Source organism: Cheilinus undulatus, linkage group 11 (assembly GCF_018320785.1).
Source record: "Cheilinus undulatus linkage group 11, ASM1832078v1, whole genome shotgun sequence".
Taxonomy (NCBI): Eukaryota; Metazoa; Chordata; class Actinopteri; order Labriformes; family Labridae; genus Cheilinus; species Cheilinus undulatus.
Window position 1 is genome coordinate 37958742 of NC_054875.1, and position 24757 is coordinate 37983498.

The 24757-nt window shown below is 39.9% G+C and overlaps 1 protein-coding gene across 11 annotated transcripts in view; it reads right to left on the minus strand.

Moving 5' to 3' along the window:
- rap1gapa (RAP1 GTPase activating protein a) overlaps nt 1-24757 on the minus strand; it is a 131075-nt gene that overhangs the window by 79616 nt on the left and 26702 nt on the right. For 10 of the 11 annotated variants that reach the window (XM_041799528.1, XM_041799536.1, XM_041799532.1 and 7 more), the window contains exon 1: nt 21786-21953. The exons of the other annotated variant lie outside the window; for it this stretch is intronic. In XM_041799528.1, coding sequence (XP_041655462.1) covers nt 21786-21829 — 44 coding nt within the window. In that variant the 5' untranslated portion in view covers nt 21830-21953. Of the gene's footprint in view, nt 1-21785; nt 21954-24757 lie in introns of those variants that run through there. 11 annotated transcript variants of the gene reach the window in all.

Consider the following 24757-nt stretch of genomic DNA (forward strand, 5'->3'; position numbering starts at 1 on the left):
ACCTCTTAACATTAGAACTGCTCAGTCTACAGAAAACCTGAAATCCTTGCTCAGCTTTTTGCACAGCATTTTAATACAAGTTGAGCTTGGCATTTGGATGTATATTACTTTTTAATGCTCCTATTTCATTATGTTTTCATGAGTCATTTGTTGTGCTTTTGTTATTTATTTTATTACATCTTTTCAACATATTGCTTTATGCCTGTAAAGTACTTTTGTAAACTGAGGTTGTTTTAAAATGTGACATATAAATATTGACTTGATTTTCAACTGACTGCATCAAATGATGAGACAGCACCATTATACTCAGGCCTTTACTAAACAGATAAAATCTACTTATGATGGGTGACAAAGCATTTGTCCCGTGCTTAATAAGAAACTTTTTCTTATTAATTACAATAAATTCATATTTTGCAGTGTTATAATCGCTAATCTTCATGACGCCCCTCTGTTCTATTTGAAAGAAAATGTCATGCACAATTTTTTTTCAATATTATAAACAAAACTAAACTAAAGAAAAAGAGAGCACATTGTCTTTAAGTAACAGTCTCTGTGTCTCTCTGCTGTTCTCCATGTTCCACTCTTGCAGCATGTCCCTCCTGAGTAGAACATAGTTGACCCCATCTACTCTGATACTGGCTGTCAGCTATAGCTTCATCTGACATCATCATAATGACGTGAAAACAGCCATTATACTCAGGCATCTATCCATCAGGTCAAATATGTGTGCGCTCAGTGAGAAAGCATTGCTTGTTTACATGAGATACCTTAATTTATTGAGATAAATTCAGACCACTGTGATGTAGTTTTTATGGAAAACGCTCGAGATTAACTGCACAGCTAAATCTTGTAATCTATCAGATATGATTTAGCCTTTAGGCTGTTTGTTTCACTAGGTGGTTGGTGTAGTAGCCAGTAGAAGCCAAGACAGGACACCCAGGCCAAGAAGTCCCTTACCATGCGCTGCTTACAATTTACGGTCCAAACATCAGTGTAAGATATGAGAATAGAGATGGAATTTAAATTCATGAACTTGCATAAGAGAGAGGTTAAGAAAATGCTAAATTGTCATTGGTTAAAAGCCGATAGCTACTGTGAATTGCAGCTGAAGCAGTTTTTCTGCTTTGCTCTGACACTGACCGTTTACCTGCATTTTTGTACCCACCCGAAGCTAAGTGCAGCAGGTTCAACAGAACAAAATACCTCTTGGTTGGACAACAATGGAAAAAATGAGCTTCTGACACCAGCTAGCTTGTCCCTGACATACCATACACATTCTGCATTCATATTCATATGTAGCTAGGCAGACTATTCCATTCATTTAGATTGCTACTCCACCTCACTCTGTCCTTCCTGCTTTGGTGACTAGCTGACTATGGGGAGGCTGCACTGGCTGCAGGTTTGAGTCCTGATCCTGGTGAAAGTGTGTCACTTATAATAGAGGCAAAAGCCCCAAAATTAATCTAAAATAAGTCATTGACATTCTTGTCATTTTTATGTTAAATCAGTTGTATTTCATTTATCTATTGTCTGTTCTAGTGACCATTCTTTTAAATAGTTTTTATATATACTGAATGAATCAATATTTTAGTCGTTTAAGGTTGCATATTGAACTTTAAGGTTTCATGTTTTATAAAGCTCTTAATTGGTAAAACCTTGATTTTGTAAAGGGTAAATTAACGTTTTAATGGTTGTTAAATTATCATAAACAACCCAGCTATCCTGAGACTCATCATACCGAAAGGTTTAATTTTATAAGTACATCCCCTGACCTTAGCCACAGAAGGACTTCCTGCTTTCATTCATGTAAAAAAAAAAAAAAGTCCGCTTAGTTTCATTCTTTATGAACTACCATGAGGACCAAAACTTAAAAAGTTTGCACTTCTACTTTTTTTGTGAGAAATTCTCCAAAGATAAATGAAAGCTTAAAGCTTCCTCCTTCTCAGAAAAGCGTGTTAGTTAGAGGAAACAGGCCCTGGGGGGTTCTGTTTGTTCACTGTACTGTAGAGTCACGAATCAACACACTTGTGTTGTTACAGTCGCTTGTCGCCTGATTCCCCTCGGCGCAGAAGATCGCTCATCATTTTCAACCCCAGGCCTCCATGTGACACATAATGTCCCTGGGATGTATTTCTGCGCTGCTGTTCTATCTCAAATCAACCACCAGTGTGGATTTCACTGAGCCTGACACACAGGCGTGTGCAGATAAATCAGAGCTCCATCTTAAGAGGAATGCATGCTGGTCCTTGGGACACTGCCAAAATACTTAGGACCTGTCGACACATAAAGGAGTGTAAGGAGGAAAAAAGCTGTTTTCTTATAGACTGAATCACCAAGAATAACATCTTCCAAACCTCATCCTGTGCTGCTCACCCTTTCTCAGGTTTCATGAAATTCCCACAAAATGAAATCAAGCAGGGTGTGTCGAGATGATTGGATAAAGGCTGCAAAGTGAAACACCAAAACCAGGAGGAAATGTGCTCAATCATTCTCGAAAAAGTAGAACACAACACCGAAGAATAAAAAGCTCCTATTAGGAATGATAAGGAATAAATCTTTCATAGATTCGTTAAGATTACATTGCCAGATTCCTAAAAAGTTGGGACATTCAGTCAAATGTAAACAAAGGCAGAGTGTGGTAGTTTGCAAAACAATGGAGCTCATGTCAGATTAGAAACAGAATAAAAACACTGTGAAAAAATGCTGAAACTGAGAAATTTGTGGAAAATGTGGGCCCAAACTCTTTTTCCTTTTTTTAAAATTCACATTCTGTTTTCATATACATTTCCACCATCTTTTTAGCAAGTGGGATTGTAAGTGGACTCATTTTACCTTTTCTTTCCTTGTTCTAAGCTGCTAATATTTTTATTTGTCTTTCATCTTACTATAAGCTGCAGATCCTTCTTAAGCTTATAGCAACATGTCAGACGTTTCAAGCTGCCTGATGAGAGAAATAAGGCTATTTAAAGACAGTGGAAAAGTCTAAATACCTGTAGAAACTACAGAAAAAAACTTGCCCCAACATGAAACACTGAGATTTAGCTAAGATTCTTTGTAATATTTCAATCAATAACTGCATTTATATTACTCCTTATTTACAGAAAGCCAGTCAAAATAATCTATTAATAAATCTTTTACAACCCCAGTTCCTAAAAAGTTGGGACACTGTGCAAAATATAAATTAAACAGAATGCAATGAATTGCAAATCTCATAAACCCACATTGTATTCACAGTAGAACATAAACAACATATCAGACACTGAAACTGAGACATTTGACTATTTCATGAAAAATATTAGCTCATTTTGAATTTGATGGCACCAATACATCTCAGAAAAGTAGGTATTTTTACCATTGTGTAGCATCTCCCCTTCTTTTAACAACAGTATTCAGGAAGTGAGGAGACCAGTTGCTCAAAATTGGGAGAGGAGTGTAGGTTCCTAGTTGCTCAACAGTCCTGTCTTCTTTACCAAATATTTTGTTTTATGATGCACCAAATGTTTTCTATTGGCGAAAGGTCTGAAATGCAGGCAGGCCAGTTCAGCACCAGGACTCTTCTACTGTGAAGTCATGCCTTTATAATGGATGCAGCTGCTGGTTTATCATAGTCTTGCTGAAATATGCAAGGCCTGAGAGTATATGTTGCTCTAAAACCTTTATGTACTTTTTTAGCATTGATGGTGCCTTTCCAGATGTGTAAGCTGCCCACACCTTAGACAATAATCCAACCCTACACCATCAGAGGTGCAGGCCTCAAAATGTGTGGTGATAACAAGCTGTATGGTCCTTAGCCTCTTCACTCTGTAGGACTCAGCATGGTTTCCAAAAAGAGTTTTAACTTTTAGATTCATCTGACCACAGAACAGTTTTCCATTATTCTTCAGTCCATATTAAATTAGCTTTGACTTAGAAGATGGTGACACACAGCTTCTTCCTTGCATGACACAGCTTTAACTTGCATTTGTGAATGGCATGGTGAACTGTGCTGACCAACAATGAATTCTGAAAGTGTTCCTGTGCTCATGCAGTGATTTCCAGTACCGAGTCTGCCGCCTGAGAACTGTAAGATCACCAGCATCCAGTATCAACCTTCAGCTTTGCCACTCATGCACAGACATTTCTCCAGATTCTCTGAGTATTTTGGTGATATTATTTACTGTAGACAGTGGGATATACACATCCAGGAACTTTGTTCCACAATTCTGAGACACAGTTTTTCACAGATTAGTGATCTTCTGCCTCTGCAAAATGCTTCTTTTATACCCAGTCATGCCACTGTCCTGTTGCCAATTAACCTCATTATTTAAAAATGCTCCTCCAGCTGTTTTTCATTAGAACCACTTACTTTTCCAGCCTTTTGTTGCCCTGTCCCTGCTTTTTTGATATGTGTTGCTGCCATTAAATTCAAAATGTGCTATTATTTTTCATGAAATGGGTAAAATTTCCCAGTTTCAACATCTGATATGTTGTTTATGTTCTGAATAAATTTTGGGTTTATGAAATTGGAAAATCATTTTATACAGCTCTACAAATTACGTTCCATCATTTTCAGTACTTCAATACTTTGCATGCTTAAGTAGAATGACAGCAGGAGGAGGACTGCATTCTTTCATTCATGCAAAGAATGAAAGCAGGAATGGTAAACAGTAAAAAGTACCTAACTTTATCAGAAGATGGTAAGGAGAGGAATGAATCCATCAAGTATTGCAGGTGAGCTCCTGCACACTGTCTCAGTTGGACAAAAACATGACAAACAGATATGTTGCCGTTTTATGCATTTTTGCAGGAATTTGCTTGCAGTTTTTAGCACAATAAACAAAAATGAGCCAATATTGGGCTTCTTGGAGTCCCTCTTTTGTTGCTTTGAAATGAAAACATATATTAGTATTGCTCGGATTTTACTAGTAATATATCAAAGTTTCAAACTCTGGTATTGACTTTTAAAGCAGAGCTGACATGAAAAATTGAACTTTTCTATTAAAGACAACAGTCTACACGAAAAGAAAAAGCATACCTTGATGGAGTAAGAAGGAAGTAGCAGGAGAGCTAGACACATAAAACTTCCCAGATTTAGAAAACAAGAAGTTTTCTGTGCATCGGTACGAACAATGCTGGTCTGGACACGAGTAGGCTATAACAAATTTGCCTGTGCTTATACATTTGTGGGCTATGAGTCATATTTGCACATTCAAATTTCACAGTGACAGCAGAGGGTGCAGACTTGCATGTCTTTCTTTAAAAAGGAAAAACAGATGAAGCAGTGCATTTGGAGCGCAGCGTGATCCAGAGAGGAATCACAGCTCAGCAGGTGGTAGTCACAAACTAAGAAATTGGTTTTTATGCTTCTTCTGTTCTCTAAGTTAGCTATCAACTATAAGCTGGTTACCATGGTTACAAACATCCAGGGATAAGGAGGCTCAAGGCGAGTCCTAGAAAACCTGTCAAAGAGCCAGAAGCCATGAGGCTTTAACTTAATCTGACTTTAAGTTCAGTTTCTAATTTCTTAATTTCCTGCATGCTGAACTTCTTAAAGCGCTCCTCCGTGATCAAGTCAGTAACACCGCTCAGGGCAACTAGGTCACCAGAAATCCAGCTTAAAGCAAACCAGTTTGTCGTTCGGCCACCAATCTGCTGCAGAAACATGCTCTTTTGGTGTTAATTCCTAATCTGAAATTTAAAAAAAGTATGTGATTTAGGATAAACCAGATGAAGAGCTAAAGTTTCTAAAAAGTTCTGGCACTATTTGAACAATCACGACAGGACTGATTGAGTGGCCTCTCAGGATTTCTCTGAATATTAACACACATGAAAAGTATTTGTGCATTTGAACTGATGTTTTCAAACTAACACAGAAATAGCCTGATCCCAGCATGCACTGAGACATTCCCTCTTCCCTACAGCTACATTACATTATGGTGGAGTCACAGTCAGTTACACCCAGTTCACCCAGCATGAATACACATCATGCTGACTTATTTCCTTTGTAGGCAGCCAGCTCTGGGCTGATTACTCTGCAGCTAAAACCATATAAAAAGGTCACTTATCCTACCTGTGACATACCAAGTCAAGAATAGAGCTTTGATACAAACTACACACATGTTCTGCCAGAGTTTTAATCTTGAAAATAACATTATTTTAGCGTCATAAACCCCCCACAGGTTTAACAAGAGCTGAAGTTGCTAGCAGCTGTGTGAGGGTGTAATGAGGCACATTAGTCCTCTGAGCTAAATCCTAATTTTAGCATGCTGACAAGCTCAAAATGAAGATGCTGAACATACATCGTTGGAGAGGATGTTTTGTAGGTAAAATGTTTACCACGTACACCACCTTAGTTTAGCATATTTACATAATGAATGAGCACTAAAAGTACAACTGATGCTGCATTGAAATGAAATGACCCAACATTTTGGACAAACTACATCAGCGACCTAACTGTTCTGCTGTCCAGGGGTTGAAAACATTATCATAATTGACAGAGGCGATGCTAGTGAAAAGGCAAGGCAGGCTGGCCCCTGAGCGTTGACAAACCTTTTTTTACATCTCTGTTTTTGGGCTTTCATGTCTTCATTTAGCAGATGGAGGGTAGAGTCAGAAACCAAGGCAAAAGATTTGGAGGGGACATGCAGAAAAGAAGCCATGGACCAGACCTGAACATGGGCCCCCCACCTACACAGGGTGTCACCTAACTCTGAGGCCGTCTGCGCCCCTCATTGACAGATTTAAAACCACAACAGTGGCTCATAATGTGCAAAGTTTAAAGTTGGAAACCTTCCTATGTGGGCTGTTTCTCCGTGAGTTTTTAAGCTTTTTAAATATTTTGCCTGAATATTTCACTACATTCAGGACACAGAAGCAAATGACGAATTAAGAATGTTTTTATTTTCACATTTTTATGCATAGTCATAAACAGCTCAAGGGGCTGCACGGTGGCGCGTCACACGTTTTGTTGCTCTGATTGGCTCGTAAAGATGTGCAGACAGAATCTTCATCCAATCACCCTCCAAGGATTTTTTCAAAGCCTCTGCCCTTTCCCAAACACTGTGTATGAGAGGTTTTTCAGATGGATGTGTGAAACACATCCATCTGGCGTGTCAGGTTAGGCCACTGGTAGGTCCATTAATTTTTAAGGTCATTATAATTGGTTAGGACTTGAGTATTCATTAGGTCATGCAAGTAGTAAAGTACTAAAAGTACTATAAAACCTCACCCCTAATCCAGATCATCCTTCCCACAAAATTTGAAATAACCCAGTCCTTTGTTAGTAGCCCACTTTTGTCTAAAATTATGAAATCTGACAGTCTGTTAAGAATCTGTTCCCAATGGGACATCCCAATAAGACATTATCAATAGCACCCTCTCTTCACCTGGTATTTCCACTCTTAGATCTCCATCCACAGCCATGCAAGTGAGCATACTGGCACAACCCACAGAAGAGACAAGCGGGATGAGAGGGAGCTCATTCAGAGACGCACCGAGACAGAGTGTTGCGAGAAAGGCTGTTTAGAGCTGGTTTATACAGGGTCAAAAACCTCCCCCACATTATATCTAACCAAAGCACAGCACAGATGTGTTTTATCTGCCACAGAGGACTGTGTTCAGCGGTGGGAAAGGAGTATGATGTGTCATCTTTAAAACCTGAGTTTGCCAATGAAAGTCACAGAAGGAAAAAACTCTGGAGGCTGTGATCATGATGAGTCCCAAGAGATGGGACAACTGTAGTTGACTTGTTAGTGAGCATAACATGGAAAACACAAATAAGGTAGTAGTTACAGTTTCAGCAATTCATAACCAGTCGGCACTGTCTTGGTCAATAGTGTTGGCATAAACGTGGTCTATGTGGTGAACTTCGCATGTGAAAAACGTTAAAGTTTCCCTTTTATTTGTTTATTGTTGTTGTTGTTTTTGATGTCAGATCATTTCAGTCATAAATGTGATGACTGTGGTTGGAAAGGCCCTCTATGAATGTTTGCCCAGGGCCTCAACAGACTCTGGAATTGCCAGAGATAATTAAACCAGGGGCCATACATCCAGTATGTCAGGATATAAAAGGGGAAAATGTAAACAAGACTAGAGAAAAAGTTAGGGGATTACCAAAGTCATATGGATTTATCCTCAAGGGACCACAAATGTCTGTGTAAAATTTCATGACAATCCATCATATAGATGTCGAGATATTCCACTCTGGGCCAAAGCGTGGGCCGACCATCAGGCCAACATTTGTTCAGCAAAAACAAAAAGGTTAATGCCTGGTTGAATGCAGTATCACAGCCTATTCAGATCATTTTGAATGCAGTCTATCCCACAATAACACCTACACACAATCAACACGTATTCTAGCGTCTGACTCTGCAGTTATCCTTTCACTGTGCTCTGGGATGAGAAATAGACACTGTACACTGAGACAATAAAAGCACAAGCACACCAGGCCCTGAGCGATGTCTGACTTTTTCTTTACATTTAACACTCCGGGTAGAAATAAGAAGCACAGTCAAACAATACAAAACATGACAGGATCTACACTGTATCGTATATACAGTATCCTGACCCAGCAGGCAGTGAATGAGGCCATTGTCGGAGAAATAAGCAGAAAGTGGCTCAATGCCCTCATTTAGTTATAGTACAGTAGGATACAGTGTTGATAAAAACACATACACACAGTGGTACCACTGCTATGCAGACTGAACTGATGCGTCTATATTACACCCATTAGGGGTCAACCGATTATCAGCCTGGCTGATTATCGGGGTCGATATCCAGCCTTTGGACGATTCTCTGCATCTGCATTTCATTTTACTGATTGATGATAAAAAAAATAATAATTAAAAAGTATGTTACTTTGGCTCTGCTGTGATTGATGTCTTCTGGTCTTGCTGTTTTCCTCTCCAGTCTCCCTAACATCCTGCTCACAGCACTTTCTGATTGGTTGGTAGTTAAATGAGTAAAAGCAATATTCATCTTTAAAAATTAGTGATGTAGTAGAGCATTTTTCTGAATGGCAGGTCCTCATCTTGTCAAACCAGGATGTTTCATATTCTAGGAAACTTTCTGTTCTGTCTGTCACAGCCTTACCGGCCAATCAGAGCAACAAAACACGTGACGTAGCCGCGACCAGCTACCAAGGAATAATGCGAACCATGGCGACTATAAACATGACAGTATACAACTTTTGTCGTTTCTGAAAAGAAAACTCACTGCTTTTCTTTACGAACGAAGAAATGTCGTCAAGTCCTGATAAAACTGGTGCTTTAGTAGCATCCACGCTAAGCTCTTCCACCACAGTTGCACTGGCCTCTAGTTGCTGCTTGCTTACGTCATGACTCCACCGCACCACACGGATGGTTCAGACGGGAGCTTTGCAAGATGGATTCGCCAGTGAGGAACAAGGAAATGGGCGTATCCATCTGCTTTGCAAGGTTAATACATAGGTACATCCAGGCTAATCACTACACTGGCAGCAGCCAGTGTATTTAACGGCTAACAGTACAACTAATGAGTGCCTCTAACTATCACAAACTCATGCCGAATGATGTCCTTTGCTCTTTATTCAATAAAGAAATGTGGCCTAGTCCTGATAAAACTGCTGCTATACTAAAGCCACATCCAAGCTAAACACTGCACCGGCTCCCAGCCCAACCAAATTACCACCTTATTCTCCTCAAATGATGCTGATTGGCCGGAACCACCTCAGCTGGCTCCTTTTGTCTCTCAGCTCCCTCCGCAAGTCTGAACTCTGGCACTTGTATCAGGGCTCTTAACGTCTGGGTCACCACCGAGAGTTCATGAGCTTTGGTCAGGGTTGGGGGGTAGATGGACCGGTAAATGGAAAGCTTTGCCCATCGTCTCAGCTCCTTCTTCACCACAACACACAGCACAGCTGATACTGCACCGAGAGACCGAGAGATACTTGGACTCCTTCACCTGGGGCAGAATTTTACTCCCCAACTGGAGAGAGCAATCCTCAGTTTTCCAGCAGGGAATCACAGCCTCAGACTTGGAGGTGTTGACTCTCACCCCGACTGCTTCACACTCTGTTAACATGGCGACTAACTAAACCATAACACCTGCGCTCCTACAGCACTGTCACCAGTGAAGCCCATAAAGTTATGATTGTTTTTTGTTTGTTTTGTTTTTTTGTGGCTTGAGCCCACATATTTCATTCATATATTCATACATGCAATAAACACAAATTTATTCAATCTCTGTTTAAGGTTTTTCTCTGTGTTTAGATTATTGTAATCAGCTGATAAAAACATGACTAATATAGCACTATTTTGAGCACATTTTACCAAGCTTTTTAATGCAAAACCATAATTTGCATCTCCTTGGTTCACAGTAGAGTTGAGTTGATGCTGAATGAAGCTCCTTTTAATAAAATGCACTCATTTTTAAAATGTTCTGAGTAGCATGATGCTAAAGTTTGGTGTACCTTAGGGTGCTGCTCCCTTTGATTGACAAGTCACTACGACTATAGAGGTATGGCAATGAGTATCCTCCAAAGCACCCAGTCTAGTCACTCCTGGTCTTAAGACATGGAGATAACATCACTAAAAATGTCAAACTATAGAGGCTGACGTCAATGAAGGGATGTTTCAGTTGCTTACAAAATGTGTGATATATGATCAGCTTGGTTTCTTACTGTAATCTGCTCATCTGATAAGACCTGGTGCCTCATGGAGATGAAAATCAAAGATACTTGCAGATTTTTAGATAATTAGTTAGATAAAAAGAATGAGTAAGAGGTGTAATTTAATGGCATATGGGGATAAAACCTTCAAGCCTTTAAGATTTTACTTTCAAAGGACTTTGTTTACTGCTCTGTAGTGATGCTCTGACACTACAGGGGCTCATAAGATCAATATCCATATTTACTGTTGTGGAGTGAAATAGATTCTGCTCTTCTGTGTTATATTGCCCTCATTATTATCGGATAAAGATGCATTATGTTGCAGTAGCACTGATTAACATGACTGCAGCAACAGAAATGTTAGGAGCAGACAAATCTGGATGGAAGTGGGCACAGAGAAACGCACAAAATACAAGACTATGATGAAAATCCTTCTTTTGTTCTAACAAAACAATGACAAGTAAACAATTGGTTGCCCCATGAGCGTTAATTAACTACAGCTCACCCATGGCTTCCCGCCCCATTCTTCTCCATGCACAGCTTGCTATTGTGAATATGAAGGCGAACGTGAATGTCAAAGTAAATATGCAAGGTGGACGGACTGAGTAGGGCATGAAGAGTCCTCTGGTTGTCTTACATCTCCTGTTTGTTTTCCCTGTGCCCTTGGAAAGGTACTTGAATGGCCTCCTGTTCTCAAGTAGCCCTGGCCTCGCGGTGTAATCATCTTTTTGTCATGCAAACATTTGCTCTTGTCAAACAAAGCCCCCCTCTCTGTCTTTCCTTCCTGTTTTCTGTGGTTAAATATTCAATGTGTTCTAGCTTCAGACACTAGATTATTATAAAAAAAAATCAAACAGAAATAGAACCCTCTTATTTTTAGAAATAAGTACCTGTACAGGTATAAAAATAAACATCAAAGTGCAAGCTTAAATCCAGGAAAATGAGGCAGCAGCTGCTTCTTTGTTGAAGCAGCAACCTGGCAAACTTGAGCATATTCAGACAATGATATCATGAATCAAGAGCTCTGTTTATCCACGAGAAACACCTAATCGACAAAGAATCTGTAGGCTTGTTTACTTGTAAGATTACATTTTTTTAAATCAGCTGACCAGTAAGGTATGGCTGCAAATCAAACCTGCTATCATTTCAGAACAATGTGGGTATTCACACTTGAGTGGATTTGAACCTGTTGACATGAATTCTTCAACACATCATTATTATAGCATTCCTCTCCTAATCCATCTTTTGATACAGTTTAGGTATTTTTTGTTACTGTTTATCATTCCTGTTTTCATTCTTTGCATGAATGAAAGAATGAAGTCCTCCTCCTACTCTCATTCTTCTTCAGCATGTGGTCATACAAAGTATTTCAGTACTGAAAATCCTGAAAATCTAATTCAAGAGAACAACCCCATTACCAAAAATTTTGGGCATGGTGTAACCTGTAAATTTAAAAATAATGCAATGATTTCACATCTCATAAATCCATATTTTATTCAGTATAGAACATAAACAACATATCAGATGTAAAAACTGGGACATTTTACAATTCATTAAAATTTTTAGATGATTTTGAATTTGATGACAGCAACACATCTCAAAAAGTAGGGACAAGGCAACAAAAGGCTGGAAAAGGATGTGGTACTAACTTAAAAAAAAGCAGCTGGAATAGCATTTTGAAACTTATGAGGTTATTAGGCAACAGGGCAATAACATGACTGTGTATAAAAGGAGCATTTTAGAGGTAGATATAGGCTGAGGTCCACCAATCTACAAAAAATGCTCATGATTTTGGGCTGCCAGGCGACACTGCATCAAAAACAGACATTATTCTGTACTGGAAATCACTGCATGGGCTCAGGAACACCTCCAGATATCACTTTCTGTCAACACAGTTTGCCACACCATCCACAAATGCAGGTTAAATACAAATCATGCAAACAGGAAGCCACGTGTGAACATGATCCAGAGCTGTCTTCTCTGGGCCAAAGCTCATTTTAAATGGACTCAGGCAAAATGGAAAACCGTTCTGTGGTCAGATGATGAATCAAAATTTGAAATTCTTTGTGAAAACCACAAGTGCCATGCAATGTGGACTAAAGAGGAGAGGGACCATCCACTTTGATTTCAGTGCACGGTTGGAAAGTCTGCATCTCTTATGGTATGGGGTTGCATTAGTGCCTATGAAATCGGCAGTCTAAACTTCTGGAAAGGCACTATCAATGCAGAAAAATATATCAAAGTTTAAGAGAGCCACATGTGCTCCCAAAAGAATGTTTCTTTCAGGGAAGGTCGTGCATATTTCAGCATGACAGTGCTAAACCACATACCAGATCCATCACAACAGCATGGCTTCACAATTGAAGTGTTCAAGTGCTGAACTGACCAGTATGCAGTCCAGACCTTTCACCAATTGAAACATTTGGCACGTCATTAAAATCCAACAAGGAAGCCAGAGGACTGTTGATCAGCTAGAAACCTACATCAGACAAGAATGGGACAACAATCCTCTCCAAAACTCCAGCAATTGATGTAACAGACTGTTGCTAAAAGAAGATGGAATACTATACAATGGTGAACATGGCCCTGTCCCTACTTTTTTGAGATGTGTTGCTGCCATCAAAGTCAAAATGAGCAAATATTTTTCATGAAATGGTAAAATGTCTCAGTTTCAACATCTGACATGTAGGGATGCACGATATTATCAGCAGTATATCGGTATCAGCCTATTATGAAATTTACACCGCTCTGTACAGCCGATAATGTGACATTAATTAAGTGCACAACACGACGCCAGACATGCACCAACAACAACAAACTCAACATGTCGGCTGTGTGGGATAAGTTTGAAGTGTAGGAACAGGACAGCAAAGTAGCTGTTTGCATCACTTGTAGAGTAAACATGATGCATGGAGAAGTTCGGCAACACGTCTTTAACACCACCAGTTTAATTTTGCATCTAAAAAACCATCACCCTGATGACTACAAGGACTTTCTTAAGATAAAGAATGACAAAACTTCGTGCCAGGGAAAACTCATCAGCAGCCTCTACCTAAGTCATTCGACAAAACTAAAAAATACAGCAGCGACCACCCAAAGGTAATGGGCTGAACAGGAAAATAATTGAAATTATAGCCCTTGATAATCAGTCTTTCAGCGTGGTAGATTATACAGGCTTCTGCAGCTAATGATGCATTTAAAGCCCTGCTACATTATAATAATAATAAACTTTATTTGTATAGCACCTTTAAAAACAGAGGTTTACAAAGTGCAGAACCAAATAGCAGGCGCTTATAGCCTTACCTGAACTGCAAAATTTCATTTCCAGTCACGTAGAGAAGCTCCTCATTAAAGCTAAACATATAAGCTTCACCACGGATATATGGACAGCAAGTGTCCGTCCTGTTAGCACGTTGAGCCTCACTGCCTCAGTGGATATGAGGATTTCACTCTTAAAAAGCCTGTCCTACACTCAGAGGAGTGCTCACGCAGCAGCCGCAGTTTCAGCCGCTTTTAATAACATGTTTCAGATGTGGAAAACAGAGAAAAAGAACATGGATGTCGTCCTACGTGAAAGTGCGCGAAACATGGCAAAAGCAACGATGGACTTCTGTGTGCCAAGTCTCCCGGGCATGGCGCAAACTCTGCAGGTGTCCTGTCTCCACCATTGGAGATGTGGGTGTCACTGTGTTGTTACAGAGCTGTTTACAGTGAAATGCCCTTTAAACTTGGTTGCTTAGTTAGTCTGTGCTGTTTAAAGCAGATCAGGAGAACTAATTTAGTTGAAGTTTTATTTCTGTTTCACCTTGAGTCTCAAAAATTTAAAAGCATATTTTAACCCTCAACTATAGCTAGAATTTTTGCATTTAAGAATCTGTCTTGTTGTTGTTTTTGTTATTTATAGCACGTTGTCAGGATTATCTCAATGAGCCATCCTGTAAACTTGCTGAGTAATAAGTAGAATCAGTCTAAATTTATAAGCGTTTTCCTTTTTCTACTGTGGGGCCCAGTGTCAGCAGGTTATTTTGCTGCTGTTTATAGCCCCCAAAGATGCAGATGACTTTCGCTGTACTGTTAAAAATACATGTAGCATGTAATGCACATGTAACCCAAAGACATTATGCTAAGTTTTTCATTAGTGTATGGCTGTATTTGAAAAAACAATGTTTTCTTCATTTCTGATAAAAAATCTAATGTTTTATCAGTTTCTAAAAAAAATAGACTACCAATATTTAAAGAAATTTATCTGTAGTACAGGATGGAATTGGTGTTTTATACAGTGGAAAAATGTAATTAAATATCGTATCCGTATCGGCCAAAATGAGTTTTAAAATATTGGCGTATCAGATATCGGCAAAAATCCAATATTGTGCATCCCTACTGATATGTTATTTATGTTCAATTGTGAATAAAATATGGGTCTCTGAGATTTGCAAATCATTGCATTTAATTTCTATCAACGTTTTGCAAAGCGGCCAAACTTTTTTTTAGAATTGTACATAAATATAATCAAAAGTTGTTTCAAAAACACTTGCTTTCTAAATTGCACAAAGGGACTGGCAGCAATTATCCCATGCAGAAGCATTGCATATGTTTGTGCAGATTACAAAGTGTGCAGGAGTTGCAATTTATGATGCACTGAAAAAGGAAAAGACCAAATATTTGGTAGCTGGGACTTGCACTTTTGTTGCTAATATGGCTATCATTTGATTTTACTGGTAGTATAATACATCAAAGTTTAAAATTCAGATATAAAGGCAACCCATGTTGCATGAATCTTACCACTAAGGTCACGAAGAGAACATTCAGTTCATCTGTTACCCGGGTCATAGCTTTTTCAATAATTCATGAACAGACAGCCTCTGTGACCTACAGAAGACTACAGGCGGACAGAAAAAAAAACTGCACATATGCTAGATTACGGCAGAAAGCAGGCATGTAAATAAAAGGATATGAAAGCCAAGTGTTGCAACATCATGGCCCTATTTCTGCTACCAAGTGCTGGGATAAGCAGTCAGCATTTGGACAAAAAGGAAAGTGCCATAACCAACCTAAAGTGAAACAAAACCACGTTCTCACTGACTCAAGATTAAGTGGCAGCCCCATTGATGTTTGATGTCAAAATTACAGGGCATGCTGAGCTAAATCTGCAGAGAGATTAGAGGGGCTGCTTTCCCTTCAGTAAATGCCAATGTGGATGCAGGGGGCAGAGTGTATTACAGATCACCTGCTGATGTAAGCAATGAGGCTGACCTATCAAAATGCCAAGTGTAATAGATTTGAAGGCCAAAGCTAAACAGGAAACAGAAAGGAAAGAACACATTGATACCAGTCTTCAACTGATCCTACAGGAATGAAATAATCAATAGATAATCAGTCCAAAGGTGGCCTGTTTGTTAATATTAGAACTGTGGAGAAGTGTAATATTGATTCCTTCTCATTCTGCCAGTGTCCTGGTTATCAGCTTTGCAGTTTAATTTGAGACAAATTAAAGGACAGAAAGTAACTTTCTTTTATAGATTTTTTTTCTGATTTGTTTTGTCTTTATTAGACAGCTGAGAGAAATAGAAAATATTGGAGGAGTGAGAGGAGGAAGGCATGCACTAAACAGCATCAGGACTGGGATTCAAACCTGCAGACACTTTGTGAGGGCCTTGAGTCTTAGTTCACAGGCACCTGCTCTACCACATGAGCTAAGGCTGCACTTCTGTTTCCACATGGTTATTTAACACTGAAATTAATTCCTGTGCCTCTTTATAATATATATAAAAGCAAAGGAGAACATCACGGACTGCATTTGTTTTTAGCTTTGGAGGCATTGTTTGAGGTGTCACACAAAATGATTAATGGTGTGACAGAAGAAACAGCCTGCTCTTACATTTTCCACAGCAAATATACAGACTTTAAAGCCTGATTTCTACTCCTGCTAGAATCTACGTCGTAGCAGAATCTGTATGTTTGCACAGGCCTGAAACTACATGATGGCCTAGATATGAAGCCTGACACACCATTCAGACTGTTTCATATTGCATGGATGTATTTCACATTCATCTAGGAAGCCTCGAAAACAAAGCATTTGGGAAGGCTTTGTATGGAAGGACTTTTAAAAACATTCTTGGAAGGTGATCGGGTCAATGTTCTGTCTGAGACATTCATAACAGGCCAATCAGAGGACAAGACAAAATTAGGTAGCTCCAGTATTAACCTGAGCTGTACAGGCTAGGGCTGCCATAGGGCTGTCAGTGGCTTATATAGGCCGAAGCCTATCGGGAGATATGAAAAAACATCTTCTATGCCAAAAGAAGCATTCGGTGTGGCTATTGCTCTTGTTTTGATAAAGAAATGTGGTCGATGTCTTTTCTACAGCTACATCCAAGCTAATCACTACAGAGGTAGCAGCCATTGTAAACACTGGCTTACAGTACAACGAAACCCCAGTTGTAACGCCTGCTGAAGCAGGTTGGCAGAAGAGCGAAAATATTTTCCGCCATAAGCTTTCAGTGCTGTTCTTTGTTTTTTATTTCAGAAATAAATGTGGTCCATTTCTGATAAAAATGCAGCTGTACAATAGCCACATCTGAGCTAACTGCTACACCAGCAGAAGCCAATGCTATCAGCTCCCATACCATTAAACCTTGCCTGAAGCTACCACCTCTTTCTCCTCAAGCCACGCTGACTGGTCAGATCCATTCTCAGACCTGGCACAAACATTACAGATTGGAGTTTTGCAAGATGGATTTGAATGATGACAGACAGGGAGTCTGGCCAATCTACCTGCTTTGCAAGGTTAGGCAAAAAACAACACAGACTGCAGGCCCTTTGATTTACCACTGGGTCGCAACAGTGATTGCCAGTCTTTACAGTCATATGGTGTGTACTCGTTGGGACAAAAATTGCTGTAAAAGTTCTCAAATCCACTTGCAATCATTTGAAAGTATCAGATTTATAATCACTCATCTGGGTCTTTCAGTGGTAACCGTGCAAACAGATGGATTGGCCAGATTCCATGTCTGTCATCAAGCTAATCCATCTTGCAAAGTTCCAGTGTGAAACCATTGTGCCAGGTCTGAAAACAGACCAATGAGCCAATTAGCATCATTGAGGAGGATGAGGAGGTGGCTATGGAGTGGCTGCTGTCTGTGCTCGGATGTGGCTTTAGTATTATAGTGCAGCAACTGTTTTTTTTTTGTTTTGTTTTTTTTTTGTTTTTTTATCAGAACTAGACCACTTTTCTCTTTTTTAAAAGATTTTTGGGGCTTTTTATTAATTTGTTCAGGAAGAGGAGGGTAGAGTCAGAAATAGGCAATCGGTGTCCCCACCCCCAACCCTTTTTTTTTTAAAAAAATAAAGAGCATGCACCATGCACCAACAATCTCCAACGTTTGTAAACTACAGCAGCGCCGGCCCGTTGAGGTCAGGTCACTACCAGAGCTACCTCATTTTAACTTGTTGCTCTTTTGCTTGTTATGACTGTGACAGACGGAACATCTGTCCAATCAGCTTCTGAGAATTTCTTGAAAAGTCCTGCCCTTCCCTCTCTTTGCATGGAGGTTTAACAGATAAATGTGAAATATATCCAATGCAATGGATACATGAAACAGTATATCTGGCGTTTCCGGTTATCTCAGTAGCTGAACAAGAACAAAATATTCCCCCGTCCTCTGCTCAGCTTGTCCAGCAGCTTTATATCACATCTCCTTTGTTGTCTCCTCTGTTCTCCTCTTTGCAATAATTACAGTATAATCAACTGCTGCTCAGTATTTATCAAGTCCAACTCCAACATAATATTCTTGTTTTGGTCCCCACAAGTATAGCTTTAGACAGAAGCAGGATGAGTCTCTCTGTTAAAAATCACTACCTTCCTAAAAGACGTTTTCAGGTAAAATCAACTCAAATATCTAGAGATGATTAGGTGAAACCGGATGTAGTGTTAGCATGTTAAACTCGTTTGCTTGCTTTGGTACAAATTAAATATATTTACAGAGCTTTGCTGACCTGCTGTGAGTTTACCGGAATACGTTAGAGACTTTCTTGGATTTAAGAATTTAAAGAGCACTAACTGGGAGACTTAGCTGGCTAATGCTCAAGGAAAAGGATAAGTCTGTCTTGAGAGCTGAAAACTTAATGATGAATCTAGCACACTCATATGATTAAAGAATGTTTTTGTTAATTAGGATTTCTGGTTTCCTAAAATTGTGTTGCCAAGTGTGTCTTAGGCAAGTCTACATGTGCCATGGAAATCTGTTTAATCATACGTTATACTTCAATTATACAGCAACTTAAGTTACTTGAACATGTTTTAAAGAGGCTATTTTGTATGGATATGGATATGGATATGGTGGGCCTTCAGATTTTGGCTTGCTCTCAGGTGTGCCTTTGGTAAAGTATAGGTTGAAACCCACTGGTCTCAGCTAGAAAGATATGTATATTTCCCCTAAAAACCAGCCTCCCCTAAGTGAACTATTTTCTCCTGTAACATTAAAACACTAGGAAAACACTACAGAATCAAATTCAATCTCAGCTTTGCACTGCACATGATAGTTTAAACCCTATTTTACTATCATTTCCCCTCATTCTCATACACCATCTGCAATCAGCGACTAACTACCCCCCATGTGGCTAATGGGTACAGCATACCCACTGGCACTTACTATTTGTTTAATATTAGCCATTTTATGGGGTTGCAAAGCTGACAAAGAGCTCAATCCCAGCAGTTACAGCTTTTTTAAAGCCTCACACGCGCTCTCCTGAAAGTTTGTTGAAATTTTCAGGACAGGCTGCCAATAAAATCTTCATGACTTAAGTCTTTGCATGCATCTCTCAGCAGGAGACTTTCACTGTCAGGAAGGACATCATGCAAAAAAGACAGCATGGAAAGTGCTAAGATGGCATTTATCACTGCTAAGTGAAATAAGGCATATTTGCAGCATCTTTATACCTGTTGTGAACACAGAAAAAAGTATGAAGTGGTTCCATGCTATGCATGTAGATTGCACTGGTCGTGGGATAAAAATGTCATCAACCCTGCCTGCACACTCATAATGAATTTTGCTGACATACTTGCGGTCGTCACATATCAGCTTACCCTGACTACATGTGGAAATATCACTAGAGGGCTGGCAGGATCATTTCAGGTTAAATTCAGGTGAATTTTTCTTTAAGGAGTTTTTTGCATGTTTGGACACACCGTAAGAATGAGTCGCACTCATCATGGGCCAGCTAAAATACAGATATGGACAAAATTATAAGCCCTCCTATGGAAATGTCATTTTTTCCTTAGTTTGTTGTGTAATGATGTGCTCTAAGCTCAAAGCTTGTAAAATCAAGAACCCTCAAAACTGAGGGTTCTCTTCCACTTCAGTAAGGGTTTGAGCTGTCACTGGAGAAAGCATCAAGGCAAAAACAAAAGAAATCAGTTTAGACCTGAGAAGAAGAATTGTTGATGCTCACAAAGCAGGAGAGGGATATACAAAGTTATCACAGCATTTCCAAGGGTGAAGAACTGGACTAAGAAGTATAATCAAGAAATTCAAAGAGGGACACAAGGTCCAGAACAAGCCTGGCAGAAGGAGGAAGAGAAATATTTCAAATGCTCTGGAATGAAAATGAGTGAGAGGTATTTCCAAAAAACCCAGAACAACTGCCAAGACACTAGTGAATGACTTAACCAAGTCAGGAACTTAAGTCTCAAAGAAGACAATCACTAGCGCCCTGAAAAAAAAAAAACACTTCTGCAGAAGAGACACTTTCAAGCAAGACTGAAGTATGCTAAGGACAACCTGGAAAAAGATTATGCATACTGGAAGCATGTCCTTTGGTTAGGTGAGACCAAACTAGAGCTCTTTGGCCATGGAGACGTTGCTTATGTTGGGAGAAAGAAGGGAGAGGAGTATAACCCAAAGAACAGCGTCCCCATGGTGGAACATGGCAGTGGGTGTACTATGCTTCAGGGTTTCTTCAGTGCAACTGGGTATGAGTCGTCGCTTTGCTTTCCAACACGATAATGACCCAAAACATAAGTGGCTCCTGGTGAAAAACTACCTCCAGAAGACCAAAGGAAACATTCTTGACTAGCCTGTACAAAGCCATGACTTGAACCCCATTGAAAATCTGTGGGGTGAACTAAAGACCAAGGTCCATGCAAGGAGACTATCAAATCTGGAGCTTGAGAGATTGGCAAAAAAAAGAATGGGCTGGGATTGCTCAGGAGATGTGTCTGAGACTCGATGAAAACAACAACAAACAACTGCAGGCTGCTCTCCAGCAAAAAGGAGACACAATTGACTATTAGCATCAGGGGGGCTTAAAATGTTGTCCTCATTTGTACGAATCTGGAAGCTGGTGACACTCAGCTAGCTCAAACATGCCAAACTGCAAGACAAAGATATTGGTTCTCCTTTCTGTGTCACTGGTACCAAATGAAACTGTTCAGCATGAAAATGTCCTTGAATATTTTTAGAAAACAAGGAGTTTATTAAGTTCCCTCTCTTCCGCGGGTGCTTCCTACCATGACTGCCCAGTGCCTTTGTCTCCACCTGGCCTACAGCCCACACATATTGACAGCAATTAAGGCTGTGGTCACTTTGCCAAGATCCCTAAACTGCCCGGCCAAGATATAAATACTGTCCACTTAGCTAATGGCACATTTTCAAGGGTCTGCCTTTAAGTCATGCATGCACAAAAACATAGACTCACCTAAAACTTGACTAAGGCTGTGAGGCATGCACTCGTATGGTAGCACCTGTTTACTCTTAAAAAGATCAGTAACCCGTAAAGTCTGAAGTGGGCTACCTAAACAAGCAGATACAACTTCAGTCTAAGTGATGCTGTCCTAGAAGCTTTCATTTTGAAGGGTTTGGCCACTCAGTCTTGTCATGCCTCAAAATCTGTTGCGTCACTATCACTGTACAGACACCTTTAACATAAAAGAGCAACAGCAGCATTTAAAAGGTCCACTTTACACTGAAATTGATGAGACAAAAGCTTCTCTCATGAGTGTGGCAGCATTCCAGTGCAAATGGCACAAACATGCAGGCACAGAATCTGCACTGTCATCAAACAGAGAGATACAAACAGATAACACTAACACCCACTATCACACACAGGAGAGTGTGTTAAAGAGGTTTAGTTATCTGGTAAATTATAAGGATATTATTCTTACCCTCCGTAGGCTCCAAAAGTGAAACTCCTCTTTCTCTGCGGCATGCCGGCTAATGGATAGCAGTGAGTCAGTCAACTCAGAGCTGAATGGAGCCAGCACTTGTGTCACTTACGCTGACTGAGCATGTGTGTGTGCTGCATGTGTGTACTGTGACTGTGTGTTTGTATGCTTTGCCTTGCCGTCTGAGTTCCCCTCCTCTCCCGCAGCCTCGGCTCGGCTAACGTGCCCTGCCTCTCCCTCGCTCACACGCCTCCTTCACAAACAAGGGGCGGCGGTGGTGGTGGGGGGGACGGCGTGAGGATGAGGGAGGAAGAGGGAGGGAAAAGAAAGGGGGGAGGGGGCCGCTGACCATGCCAGTCTCCCAGGGAACCAGGAGTGGGGAGGCAGCCTTTCCTCACAGGCAGTCTACATCCTCTCTGTTGAGATCACAGCCGACACAATGGCAGGTGTTATTTTTTCACATTTCAAACATGATGTAATCCCATAAATCCGAACAACATCGACAGAAATAACAAAAGTGAAATCTCAGTTACTTAATTTTGGAGCTCTTGGCATTGTCAGAATGTGCTTGGAGCAAGTTTTGCAACAGTTTTCACTCTATCTCTGGAAGACAGCTGGTCAAACAAGCTGTGTACGTCACACAAACAGCTCATCATTCTTAACAAATGACCCGATCTCGGCTCCAGCAGCTCCACTCCTGCACACTGTAGGTGATTACCTCCGATTATGATGCTAATCTGTTCATTAATCTTCCTCCTAATTCTTTGTTTGGTGAGACTATCACTTCTGGTATGCACACAAAGGAAGGTTATTTGTACGACATTAGCCACATTGATCCGACTCAGTAAAAGTCCTGGAATAAAGACTGTGGGACTGTCCAATCAATTCAGACTTTAATCTGGTACAAATAAAAAAAAAATCAAATAATATTAATGCCTGTTTCAGTACCACACCGAAAAAAACAGAAATCCCCGGTAACCAATAACGGGAACTTTCTTGTTAGAACATAGACTCTCAACTGCTCTAGCCCCATGACCCACTTCCTTCATAACTGGGACCAGAAGTCCTGAAATCTTTCCACCAGTTAGATTCATCTAAAGAAATACTGCAATTTGGGCTTCAGAAGGTAAAAACCACCTGACAAAACAAAGAAACTGATCAAAAAAATGTTCTTTAAAGGCTTCAAGATTTTTTTTTACACTTTTTTATTAACCAGGCACACTTTTGTGGTACACTAAACTGGCCTGCTACCCAACTTTGGGTCCCAACCCAAAGTGGTTTCTGTGATAGTGTGATTGTAGAACGCCAAATGGCCTTGATCTTCAACTTATAAAATCCAAGCTTATCATCTTTGAGTCAGAATTGACATTTGAGCAAAGTTCAAAGAAAATCCCTCACGGTATTCTTCAGATATTGAGATCCTAAGGAAGGGAAAAACTTGAGGCTGAATGGCCTTGGAATTTGACCCATGACCTCCAAAATTGAATCAATCCATTCAGTGTGGACATTTCAGTAAAACTGGAAGAAAATTCTGTTAAGTATTCCTTGATATGTTGTTAAATTCATATAGTCACCATCTGTGTGCACAAGAGAGACATCCACTCATATTTCCCCACCATGAATCCAGTTTAGGACAGGGGTCTGGATGCAGACCAAACATTTCTGATGGCCACTCCCACAAAACGTTCATCTGAGATGCCATAAATCTCAGAGAGGAAGTACTGAAATTTGCTGGTACATCATATTTCCAGTTTTAGAGTTTTTTCTTCAAAAATTAGCTTTATTTATAAACAAATGTGGCAGTAACATTCAAAATATAACCACATTAAAAACATCAAAGGCGAAACAACATTTCATAAATAAAACAGAGAAAAAGATCAGAGGTCTAATCAGGATTAAATTGCATAACTAATGTTAGTGCATAAGCCAATGTAGATAAGTTAGCTTTAGCAACGTGAGTTTTAGCAAACATAGCTAAAGTTAATGTCGCTATGTAGATAACTTACATATGTAGCTTATATGACCTCTTAGGATTACTAATCCTAAGGGAAATTCAAGATATAGCTGTTTTATGGCTATAGCTACATTGGCTATGTTAGCAACATAACTACGTAGTTATATTATCAATAGCTTAGTTAGCTTTATCAATGTGAGATTTAGTTAATGTGACTAAAACTAACTTGGCTACACAGATAATGTAGATAGTAGCTTATAAAGCTGCTTTGTGACCTTAGCTTTAGCTCCATTAGCTACGTAGCCCTGTTATCTACGTAGCTGGCACAGCTAACAGAGCTACGTAAACTACGCTGAACGTAGAATGTTTTCATGAAGGACAAGCTTTTTCCTCTAAGCAGACTGTTTTCAGCTTTATTAAACCTTTTGTAATCAGGTTTTACATATCAGGCTTTTGACTTTTAACCTTTGGTGTTCCAACAGTTACTTTAACCCTAAAAAGAAGCTATTCTATTTCACAGGTTTTAACGTGTATTGTCGTTTTGAGTTATAAGCAGTCTCAGATGAACAGTCATGAGAGCGGCTGTCAGAAATGAACGGGCTGCTGCCAGACTAGCTCGACTGATTATGGTGCAAAGTATTGAGCGACGCCTGCAAGCTGGGCAGTCACACTCCAGAACACTGATTTCACACCTGACACGCATCTTGATCAAATCACATGACACGTCCTCCTAATTTGGCAGTCTAATTAAGCTGCAAGATTTTCGGTCTCTTCCTCTGCTCTGCAATGGCAAGATCTGCTCTGAATCAGTGCTGCGCTCTTGCTTCAACCCTACTCCAACGCAGAATGGACCTGTAGGCTCAGACAGGAGGTTCAAGATGTTATCTAATCACTCCCCAATCTCTGAATGTAAATAAATCAGCGAGGACTGACTGAGTTGGAGCCAAACAAACATGTTATGCTTCCTTATGCATGCTTGAACATGTCAAAAGGAGAGTGCTGTTACTTGAGCATCTTT